The sequence below is a fragment of the Eptesicus fuscus genome, chromosome 20, assembly GCF_027574615.1.
Source record: "Eptesicus fuscus isolate TK198812 chromosome 20, DD_ASM_mEF_20220401, whole genome shotgun sequence".
Lineage (NCBI taxonomy): Eukaryota > Metazoa > Chordata > Mammalia > Chiroptera > Vespertilionidae > Eptesicus > Eptesicus fuscus.
Genome location: NC_072492.1, coordinates 31,667,166 through 31,679,408, shown reverse-complemented (window position 1 = coordinate 31,679,408; position 12,243 = coordinate 31,667,166). Strand labels below are relative to the sequence as shown.

General features: G+C 42.4%; 1 protein-coding gene across 2 annotated transcripts; it reads right to left on the bottom strand.

Annotated features, from left to right (window-relative positions):
* Positions 1 to 356: 356 nt before the first annotated feature.
* On the bottom strand, positions 357 to 11,021 carry METTL2A (methyltransferase 2A, methylcytidine). Of its 2 annotated transcripts, XM_008149567.3 has the most exons (9): positions 10,894 to 11,021; positions 10,596 to 10,687; positions 8,648 to 9,006; positions 7,090 to 7,139; positions 6,707 to 6,767; positions 5,528 to 5,667; positions 3,719 to 3,825; positions 2,130 to 2,195; positions 357 to 1,295 (listed from the first exon to the last, which is right to left on the bottom strand). In XM_008149567.3, the coding sequence occupies exons 1-9, from the start codon at positions 10,986 to 10,988 to the stop codon at positions 1,138 to 1,140; spliced, it is 1,128 nt and encodes a 375-aa protein (XP_008147789.2). In that variant the 5' UTR covers positions 10,989 to 11,021; the 3' UTR covers positions 357 to 1,137. The 2 variants fall into 2 exon arrangements, with proteins under 2 accessions (XP_008147789.2, XP_054565663.1); XM_054709688.1 differs by lacking the exons at positions 10,596 to 10,687; positions 10,894 to 11,021 and adding an exon at positions 9,334 to 9,768.
* Positions 11,022 to 12,243: the final 1,222 nt, after the last annotated feature.

Sequence of the window (12,243 nt, the reverse complement as noted above, 5' to 3'; positions counted from 1 at the left end):
CCTTCCTTCCACGCTCTAAATATTAATGGAAAAATATCCTAGGGTGAGGATAAAAAAAAAAAAAAGAATACATCAGCTCAGCTGGTGTTGCTGAGTGGTTGAGCATCAACCTATGAACCAGGAGATCATGGTTCGACTCCCGGTGGGGTCACATGCCCAGGTTTCGGGCTCAATTTACAGTAGGGGGCATTCAGGAAGCAGCTGATGATTCTTTCTCATCATTGATGTTTCTCTCTCTTCCTTCCTCTCTTTTTTTTTAAATATATTTTTATTGATTTTTTACAAGAGGAAGGGAGAGAGATAGAGAGTTAGAAACATCGATGAGAGAGAAACATCGATCAGCTGCCTCCTGCACACCCCCTACTGGGGATGTGCCCACAACCAAGGTACATGCCTTTGACCGGAATCGAACCTGGGACCTTTCAGTCCACAGGCTGACGCTCTATCCACTGAGCCAAACCGGTTTCGGCCCTTCCTCTCTTTGAAATCAATAAAAACATATTTTAAAAAAAGAAAAAGAAAACATCATATAACTTATGGACCACAAGAGAGAAACATGTAAAAATAATAACTGAAAATAAGCAGAACATAAAAAAAGGTAACACTGATGACAATCACATTCAGAAGTGAAGTGATGTGGCTAAAATAAAGTTCTCTCAATTCCTTTTGTGTCAAACATTTAAGGACACAAAAAATAAGGCGATTTTGCTAAAAATGAAGATCCTTTTAATTTTTGGACACAGGTTACTTAGAGAAGGGGAAAAGTGCTTAAAACACCTTGGAACTGGGTATTTGCATTTCAAATAACTTAATGAAACATACAGTCAAATGGCACTTTATCATACATGATACTTTCACATGGAAATTTCTTGATGCCTTTAAAATTCCCAATTCCCATGAATACTACAGTTATTAAGATACTATAAAATGACAAGAAAGATTTTTTGAGATCTCAAAGTAAGAAAAAGCTGGAGGAAAGTATACATTAAAGGGCTTCACAAATAGAAAGCATGATGGTTAGAATCTTGATAAAAGTCATTTTCCCTAGGTTCAAGGCTCAAGTTTCCTTGGACTGTCCAACATCAACAAGACACCAGTTGTGAATGTTTTTTTAAAAAGCCAAGGAGCCCCATCCTGTCAGGAGCCAGTGTTGGCCAGAAGAGGTTTGCGGTATTTGCACTGAATCCAAACTCGGTACATTGTCAGCTGTTTCCCTCGGTTCACTTGCAATCGGCGATCCACCAGGTTCTGAACCTTTTCCAGTCCAGCAGTCGTGAAAAGTGTATCCAGTTCATCTAGTTTGGAAAATAGATGTTTATGTATTTTCCCCGGAAGAAAAAGTATAGTATCTACCACTTTCTATGTTAAATGAAGCTCCTTGAGATTGCTGTCACTACTTAGGTATTTTTAGTGGCTTCAGCAGGCAGTTTAGTTAAAAATGCAGCAGTGGCTAGGAAAGAGCAAGTTCATGTTCAGGCTGGGGAAGCCAAACCATCTGGGAAGGGGGACCTGGAACCCGAAGGAGAGCTTCTCTAAGAGTCAGCTGATAGGGAGGAGTTTTCATGAAGGGCTCTATGAATACCTTAAAATTACATGTAAAGATCTACCTACATGTACGTGAAAGCCATTTTTGTTTGTTTGTTTTTAAGGGGAGAGGTTCTATCACTTTAACCAGAGGCTCAGAAAAATATGTGATCTGACAAAGGTCCCAGCAATGGAGTGTTCTTAAGGCACTGCAGCTGGGCGAGCAGCAGGGGAGAGCAGTTCAGGGTGATGTCTGGAACCCAGTGAATGGTGAGTTCACCCTAACTAAGGTGCATCTAAGGCACAACCCAGCTTAGAGGGTGAAACAGCTGCACTGGAGTCTAGCAAAATGGGTTGGTTTCCCGTTTTGAACAACGTGACAGAGAGGAAGGGCAGACAGCGGAACAAGGCGGAGGACTGAAGACGTACAAGCTGAGCCTATCTGGAGAACAGTGAGCAGTTCAGGTTGGCTGTGAGGGACGGGAAAGGATAGGAAAAGGTTGTAAAAGGTAGGAGGGCCAGATGACCTTACTTCTGGAAGTCCACCAAGGAACATTTAATATACTTTGGAAGTATTAATATAAAGATGAGTGTTGTTTCCATACCTTGTGTGAAGAAGTAAACTCTGGTGCCATCACCTCTCACATAGAAATTTTCAGATAGACACTGACCTGTAGAGCAATGTGGCAAAAATAGAGAAATTTTAAAGCACTTTCTTGAATTTCACTGTCAATCAAAGGTACATCACAGATCATCTTCCTGGGCAGAGAACAAAATTCTTCCTTGGTTATACTTGGTACTTTGCAGGAATCTGCAATTTTTCTCCTACAAAGGAATGGTGCTTTGGAGAAGAACAGCCAAAGGGGCATAATCAAACTGCAGGCTAAGTAACTTACACATGTGACTCTCAGCTCCCCGGTTCTACAATATCGCTAAGTCTAAGGATACCATTAAGTCTAAGCCACCAATACCATTTTGGTGAGTGTCATTTCGCATGTCTCTCCATGTGTCTACACACATATTCATATAACACATATACTCTTTTTATCTTAAGACACGCTCTCCCTTCTGCTGCTAACCCCCAACTGTACATCAATTTAACACCCTGGTGTGTAATCCTTCACCTTTTAAATGTCAACATAATCTTACTTGCTTTTCTTACCTACGTATTTCTCCCCAGCTACTGTTACATGTGGCTTCAGTCTGAAATACTCATCTGTGCATTGCTCTCCTCACTTGGAAATAAAATGGAACACCCCCCACAAGACCAACAGTACGCCCTTATACAGAGGCATTCACTTTGCTTCCAAGATTTTGCTATGTATATATTATGGCTGGTTCTTGAAAAATTCCCAGAAGGACTGTTGGATTGAATAGTTAATATAGAGTAGCTTTTTAAAAGGCCATAAAAGGCTGGCCAGTGTGGCTCAGTGGTTGAGCATCGACTGATGAACCAGGGGGTCATTGCCTGGATTGCCGGTCAGGGCACATGCAGGGGTTTCAGGCTCGAACCCCAGTAGGGGGTATGCAGGAAGCAGCCGATCAATGACTCTCTCTTATCACTGATGTTTCTATCTCTCTCTCCCTTTCCTTCTTCTCTGAAATCAATAACAAAATAAAAAAATAAAAATAAAAAAAGGCCATAACAATTTATGTTTTACCAACAGTGGAGAAACATCTCTCTTTCTTTGAACTGGCAAGCAATAGGTTTAAGAACTGCTTTCTCATTGTTACTTTTATTCCCTTGAAGTTTTGTTTTTGGCCATTTGAATATGTTCTTCTGTGAACCAACTCTAAAATATTCCTTCCCTGTTTTTTGGGTGGGTCACTGATCTTTTCCTTATCAATTTGCCAAGAGTCCCTTGAAGAGCACAGTTATTAAGTCTTTATCTATTTTATGCACCAAGAATACTTGTCTTTTAACTTTTTAATGACATCATTTGCCACATCACATTTAAAACTGTTTATGTAATCAAATGTCTTTTCTAAAATAGCTCTTTAAAAAGTAACTGTCTTGGTTAAAAAGACTTCCCTAATACCTAAATTATATAAGCTTTCAAAAAACAGACCACCCTTATCATGCATGAAGTGGTTTTATATATGAAAGCTATAATTCTAGTGTCTATTCTGTCCCACTGATTTTTATGTCTATTCTGATGGCAAAACTATTGTTTTGATTATAGTAGCAAAATACCTTTTTTAAACCGAAGCTGAGCCATGTCATGGCGGCCATAATCTCGCAGAAGCATCATCCCTCCAGGCTTCAAAAGCCTGCTCAGCCTAGTGATAGCCTTCTGCATCCTGTGGAGAGGGGGTGGGGAGTGGGGGGACAGGGAATGAAGATCAGGCCTCTTTAAGGATAAGATTCCCTTTCTTTTTTCTAAAAATATTTTTTATTGATTTCAGAGAGGGAGAGGGAGAGATAGAAACATTAATGATGAAAGAGAATCAATAGGCTGCTTCCTGCACACCCCCTACTGGGGATGGAGCCCATAACCCGGGCATGTGCTGACAGGGAATGGAACCGTGACCTCTTGTTCATAGGCGGACACTCAACCAGGCTGGGCAAGATTCCTTTTCCTTGCTGCATATTCTAAAAAGACCGTGGACTTCCTAACCCTGAAGCCTTAGATCCTCTGCCTTTGCTTTAGTTAGAATGGGAGCACACATCCAAACTTCTGATGTGCCTTCTGGGGCCTGCTAATAACTGAGGATAACCTCCTTCTATCTTAGGGCTCCACCATAGGAAAAGTGACACATTCTGCCAGGCTCACTTCCTTCTCCTTCTGGGATTGCCCTGTGCTCCCACCACCTGCTATGGGACTGCTAGTAAACTCATCTTCCTTCCCCCTCTAGGCCCAAGTTCTTTGAATGCAGATCTGCCCATTTGTTAAATAAAGACTGAACCTCAAGACAGTCAGTATGCAAATGAGTAACTTAGCGAAGTGCTTCACATTTCCTATTGCACTTTTCATATTGAGGCTTGGTACAGCATTCTGCTTTTCTAAAAGTATAAACACTACAAACTTATAAAAAAATTCTGAAAGTTTATTTAACTACTGAATAACTTTTTTTAAAGTTGTAGCATTTAAGCTTCCGCAGTTACTAATGTTTTGAGCCATGCAGGCACTTTGGGCTGTTCTGCACGTACCTTTACTGCACACTCACAATGTCCCTGTCAGGTCAGATGACTCAATGCTATTCTAGAGGAAACATGGGCTGGAGAAAATCAATCACTCCCCCGGGTCTCCAACCAACACTGCTTCCTTGAAACAGTGTTTTACTAGGAAGAGAGGTTGCCTATATCTATGAGGCTTTAACCGTATCTTTTAGGGTACAGCAATTGTCTTTTATCTAAATTGATTTTATGAAATTCTACTATACTTGTTTTCCACAGAACTCAAGTATCAGAGAATAGCTGAGTTAAGATTCACTGTACATTCTGTGCTGTTAATAAGCTTGGTTTATGCCCTGGCTGGGTAGCTCAGTTGGTTAACGTAACATCCCAATATGCCAAGGTTGTGTGTTCGATCCCCAATCAGGGCACATACAAGAAGCAACCAATGAGTGTATAACTAAGTGGAACAATAAAGCGACGTTTCTCTCTCCTTCCCCCCTACCCTCTAAAATCAATAAAAAAAAAAGAGAGAGAGAGAAAAGGCTTGGTTCATTTAAAAAGGCTAATAATGAGATGTTGAAACAGCGTGCTATGAGATTATCCATATGAAATTTCTCCACATACCCATTAAAGATGTCCCCCCTTCTTTGGGGATATTATACCATAAAAATGAAAAGAAGAACCAACCAATGAAGCCAATAAGCAGAGTTTTAGAGGCTGAAACAAAAGTTGGACTTCAAGACAAATTTAGGAAAACGGTTGAGATGCTTCTATCACTTTAGATGGAGTGGCTTCTTTCTGTCTATCAGAACATTCTTTTTATTTAGGGCCCTACCCTGATATCAAGGTCCATGACTAAAGCTTTGTTTTTGTTATACTACTTACTTATCTGGAACAATCGCTGAAAGAACAAATATGAGGATAATAATATCAAGACTGTCTCCGGGAATCGGATAACTCTTATCTTCATCACACAAATCATGAACAAAGGCAAAACACCTTGCTGCATCATATGCTGAATTTGTCTGCAGATAATTGGAGGAGAGAGACAACACATGGGTTAGAAAATGTTCACAGAGCCTCAAAGTAAACTAATCTTGCTTTAAGTGTAACTGCAGTTACTTCCCCTCTGAGGGATAGAGCTCTAATCATTAAGGCACACATTCCTTTTTGTTGTTGGTGTTAATCCTCACTCCACGCTATTTTTCTCATTGATTTTTTGAGTGGAAGGGAGGAAGAGAGACACAGAGAGAGAAACATCAATGTGAGAGAGACACATCAATTGGTTGCCTCCTGGTTGGGGATCAAGCCTGCAACCAAGGTACATTCCCTTAACCAGAATGGAGCCCGGGACCCTTCAGTCCGCAGGCCAACGCTCTATCCACTGAGCCAAACCGGCTAGCAAAGGAGATTACCAGCTGGGCTGGGTTAACCCAGACGGGAGTCTTTGGTACAGGGGACAGTCATTCTGGTGAGGTTCTGAGAATACCCAAACAGGTGGACTTATAAGGAACTGGGAGGGGCAAGCATGTGCAAAACCAGGGAAAACCTACTACAGAAAGCTAGTCTGCAAAGAGAAAACAAATTTGAAAAAGGTAAGTGAGCGCTGGGCAATGAGAGATAAGACACTATGAACTCAAGGGAGGTGTAGTGATGGAAGGGGCGGCAATGTCTCACTGGCCAGCCAACTTGCCTTGATATCTGATACCTTTTCAGGGCTGAGTTTCAGTCCTGGCTACACTTGATGCTCTTGGGTTCTATGACATTCCACTTTACTGGTTGAGTTTGTCTACGTGTTTCTTCGACTTGTAACTCAAAGAACTTTGGCTAAACAATCATCTCATTTCAATCCTTAAAAAATAAGTTTGGTGAGGTCATAAGACCTGCCCTAAGTTCCATGGCTGGTAAGTGGCACTCTGTATTTGACCCTTTCCTTCAGGCTATTTCAGTAAATCTTTAACTTTTAGACCACAGTACAGTAAGGAAACAGCTAGAAACCATGATTTTTAGAAGACCCTTTCCCTTTAATCAGTGGAAATTACTGATAGGAGCCACTGCACTTACCTGGACCAGTTGTATAGCCGTGGAAGAAAAATCACAACAATAAACAAAGAGTTTTGGGTCACTGAAATGGGCAGAAAAAAAACAGCAGAAGAATTACATTACAAACTGGATTATGTCTATCCTCTTTCCTGAGTAACAGGGTTAAACTATAAAAGTACCATATATTAACAATGTAAAAGGTTTAAATCTCACTAATTTCCTTGATGACAAAGGTTAAAATATAAATCAGATTAAATCAAAACAACCCATAAATGGATAACGTAGAAATGTAAATCTCCTGTAACCCACGACTCCCAATAACCAGTTACATTTGATGTAAAACTTTTGATAAACCCCTCTTTCCTCCTCTTTGCTGTCACAGTTAAACTTCACAACACACTTACCTGTTGGTTTGTAAAATCGGAAAGACTGTGTTTCCCACACCACAACCAACCTGCAGACAAAGATGAATTATTAATCACAGAACTTTCCAGATTACCCGAAGCAAGATAAATAATCAACAACAGATAATCTTGCCCACTTGTGTTAAGGATGATGTAGTGACCAGAGCTAAACAGTACCTATGACATTCCCTGACCTTGACCTCAGGAACATGTACAGAAGTAGCATGGGCTTTCATTAGCCGAAGGGTCTAGAAAAAAAGGGCACAGGTTGCTTTTACTTTTTTAAAAAATTATTTATTGTTAATAGGGTTGCTTTTACTTTTTGAATTCTAGTGAATGGTCCTGTAGATGAATTATTTTCATATTGAGCTCTACTATATCACAGAAAAACATTTCTAATGGACTGGGAAAATTTCATGAAAAGGGTACCATGATTACACTACCCTTAAATACAATACTGGGTGTAGTAATAATAAAAACAGTGACCATTTACTAAGCGCTTACTATGTGCCAGACACTATTCTTAACTATTTTATACACACCATTTCAATTCATCTTCAAAAAACTATGAGGGAAGGAGGGAGGGAGAAAGAGGGAGCCAGAAGCCCCATTCTGCTTGGGGAGGGTAAGAGGTACAAGATCATGCCACAGGACTCAATCTCAAGGCTAATCAGCTTCCAAGTGGAGTGTGCAGTCATCATTGGTGAATTTACATTACAGCACCGACCTAGACACTTTTCCAGATGGCAGGTGCAATACAACCTACAACTTTCAGATGCTATATGATGTTCCCAGGTAGTATACCTCAGGTGATCAATCTTTGTTTGCCACAACCACCAGATATCTCGGTCTACATTTAGGGCATTTCAGTTAAAAAATGGAGATGAGCCTGGCCAGTGTGGCACAGTTGGTTGAGCACCAGCCCATGTACCAGGAAGTTGCTGGTTCAATTCCCAGTTAGGGCACATGCCCTGGTTGCGGGCTCGATCCCCAGTAGGGAGCACGCAGGAGGCAGCCCATGGATGTTTCTCTCTCATTGGTGTTTCTATCTCTCTCTCCCTCTACCTTCCTTTCCCTGAAATCAATGAAAAAACACACAGCCGAAACCGGTTTGGCTCAGTGGATAGAGCGTCGGCCTGCGGACTGAAAGGTCCCAGGTTCGATTCCGGTCAAGGGCATGTACCTTGGTTGCGGGCACATCCCCAGTAGGGGTTGTGCAAGAGGCAGCTGATCCGATGTTTCTCTATCATGGATGTTTCTAACTCTCTATCCCTCTCTCTTCCTCTCTGTAAAAAATCAATAAAATATATTTTTTAAAAAAAAGAAAAGAAAACACAACACACACACACACACATATAAATATAAGTAAATATATATATATGTATATATATATAAAATATATACATATATATATTTTTTTAAATGGAAGTGATTCCTGGCCAACATAAGGGTCAAGTCTTCATTAGACAGATGTCACTTTGCGGTCAGCCTCTCTATGCGGACCATGTGCACATTACAACTTTACTAACCTACTACCAGGACAATAAAGAACGGTTACCTCGAGTATTCGGTAGGTGGCTGAGGATCCAGGAAACTCATCAGCACAGATTTCCAAGTGACTGAGTTTCTGAGTTACCTTCTCTTCCACAGGAAGAGTCTGTGCTTTATGCCCAAGGCTGTTTGAAGAGCACTTGTGCTGTTCTTCTGTTATTAAACCAGGTCCATCCGCATTGCTCCTACATTCAGGCACTTCGCTCCTCTTATTCTCTGAGAGCCAATCCATCAAGTGATTTTGGTTTTGACTAGGTGCCAGTTCTGGGAATTCAGTGAAAAGCCAATGCCTGTCCTTGAAAAATCCATTTTCATGGATTTTGTAGAAGTCATTCCAATATTTGTGGGCATTGGTCTCATAATCAACTGTAAATGTTTAAGAAAAGACTTTAAGAACCATTTCTCAACATTTTATTTGTATCTACTGTCAATTGTCACCTTGCTTCATCGAATGTCATTTTATACTAAAAGTATCCTCAATTAGAGCCATAGCCTAAGAGATGGAGATCATTTAGTACTAAACCTATCACACGTGAATTCCCTCCATATCTTGCCCTTCTACGGAGTCCAACTTCTGCCTAGGCACTTACTACCTATCAATTCTTCTCCCACATCTTTGGATGGCTCTTAGCTATCAGAAAATTCTAATGTTCAAAAAAATCTGTCTAATAACTTCTGGCCAAAAGGTCCTACCATTTCTCAGGACCATACAGAACAACTCTTCTGTGTTTGAGGGCAGTCATTTCCCCCTCTAGATCTTCTTTTACAAGCTTAATATCCCAGGTTCTTAAGTTTGTTCCCCATGTGAACGCAATGGTTTTGATACAGGCAGCTCTTCTTTAAATGTGTTCCTTTGTCTGTGGTTCTTTAGAGGGTGGATACTAAAAATGGAAAGAAGGTAAGAGGAAAGTAGAGAATGTTGACAAGGAAAAAAATGTCTTCAGCTGAGTAAGAGTTTTGATGATAGAGGACAGGATATATATACTAAATAAGTGTGGACTGTTTAAAAGAAAGCTGTTGTTGAAGGTGATTCAAGGTTGCTCTAGATTTCAGTTTTCTGCTCATTGCCAATACAGGACCTCGACTAGTGTAGTAGAATAAAAATCTAAGAAATTGGATTTTAGTTTCACTACTGCTACTACCAACTGCTTACCTCTGGGTAAGGCACTTAATATCCTGGGGTCCAAGTTTCTTTAATTGTAGAATGAGGTTATTGGATCACATTATTTTCAAATTATCTTTCAACTTTAACTTGCTTTGATCTAGTCTCTGTCAAACTATGCATGGTAAATTATTTTGTAACTGGAATCTTCTAATTGTTGCACAGAACTCTTTCAGTGGGTACTACTCTCCAACTGCCAGTCCTACCTTCAATCATCTCTTAGGACACAGGCCCAACATAGAGTTTTAATATCTAGGAATATTTTGCAGTGAAATCATCCACCTCTCCAGAAGCAGTCTCTTTTTCTTTGGCCAGATTTATCTCCATTCTGTTTCACCTATCTTTCCTTGGCAGGAGCCCCAAATCCTCACAGCCAGAACACAAAGAAAAGACACATAATTCACCAGTCATTAGTTCCCTCTTCCAACATTTAGAGTCCAACCACTTGGATCTAGCTTCAGTGGTAACATTTCCTCAGGCAAAGTGTAATCATGTGGAAAATTCATCCAGAAGCCAGCCATATTAATATGGGTCTAGTCAACATAATTAAAAACTTAAGCACTAGAAAATAATATCAAGTCCACCCCCCCCCCCCAAAAAAAAAAAAACCACCCTCTATGCCCTAACAAGACTTCACCGGTGTAACCCATTTCCATCCTTGCACATCTCCTGTTCTACCCTCGAGCCCAGGTGAACAAAAGGCTCTTGGCAACCTCGGTTCTCTGGCCTCCGGGAGAGCGCGTCCAGCAGTTCGCTGGGCTGTGGAATCCATTGAGAGCCCCCTGGGGCGCACCTTGCTTCTCCTGGCAAACCCGCTGGGTGCTGTTCTCCTGGACTTTCCTCTCGGCCGCCGCGGCCTGCTCCGCCGACCACTCCACATTGTCCCTGGGAAAATCAAACAGGCAGCTTAGGGGCCTCGCGTTGCAGCGGCGGGCAGGGTGAGCAGCTGGCCTCGGAACGCCTCTCCCCTGGGAGCAGAGCGCCCAGCATAAGGCAGCGGGACCCGTGGCTGGCGGTCAGGGGCTCGGCGGAGCGCCCAGGGCGCGGGACAGAGGGCGGGCCGCCGGCCGCACGAGGGGCAGGGCGGTTACCAGGCATTGTGGTGGAAGACCCGCGCCGGATCGCTCAGCAACCGGCCCCCGAACGGCTGCCTCTTCCCGCCGGGCTCCGGGCAGGAGTCTGCCATGATACCGGAGCCGGAAATACCTGCCTCTCCATAACGCGAGAACTTCCTGCGGGGCCACGCCCCCTTCCGGAGGCGCGGGGAAAGGGCGGGAAAAGACGGGGGCGGGGCGACTCGGGTGGCCGGTGTCTGGACGGCGCTGGCCCCTCTGGGTGGGGCTGGCCCGGAGTTGTGCAAGGGCTCTGGTGGACACCATGGTGGCAAGAGTGGGAGACGTTCCACCGGAGCCTTCTTTCCGTGCGGGGATCCTCTAGGTTCCCCGGTTCACGCAAGTTGGAAGGCAACGCCACGGTAGAGCCGATTGGCCAAAAGAATTGAGGAAAGGAGCTCGCAGGGTGAGGAAATAGGGCAATTCTCCAGCCTCTCCAATCAGCTTTTCATAGTGTGAAAAGCTTTAAAATATCACCATACTATTTTTTGGGGTGACGTATAGGAAATAAATAACCGAGGAGAACTTTATAAAGTTTTTTTTATTTTTTTTTATTTTATTGACTTTTTACAGAGAGGAAGGGAGAGGGACAGAGAGCTAGAAACATCGATGAGAGAGAAACATCGACCAGCTGCCTCTTGCACACCCCCTACCGGGGATGTGCCCGCAACCAATGTACATGCCCTTGACCAGAATCGAACCTGGGACCTTTCAGTCCGCAGACCGACGCTCTATCCACTGAGCCAAACCGGTTTCGGCTAAAGTTTTTTTTTTATAACCTGTTTGAATTATCCATATCCAAGCTTATTTTGCACAGTCAAGATTGTAATTCATGCACAGATGTAGTTTTGTGACATTAATACGTTTCAGCCTTACATTTCTATTTCGATAATTACTACAAACGGATTCTCACAAGAGCCGGCTGTCAACGTAAGATAAAGTTAGTTGAGAAGATTTCCAGAAGAGGGATGACTACCATTTGGAAGAAGAAAAGGGTTAGTTATTTGAGTAGAGCAGTACTTGACTTAGCAAGTAACCAGTGATCATTTACTCCATTGCAGATTCTTCCCATAGTCAAAACTAAAGGGAGCCCGAGCCGGTTTGGCTCAGTGGATAGGCCTGTGGACTGAAGGGTCCCTGGTTCATTCCCGTCAAGGGCACATGCCCCGGTTGCAAACTTGATCCCCAGTAGGGAGCGTGCAGGAGGCAGCCAATGAATGATTCTCTCTCATCATTGATGTTTCTCTCTCCTCTCCCTTCCTCTTTGAAATCAATAAAAATATATTCAAAAAGAAAAAAAAAAACCACTAAGGGGAGCAATGAGAGATT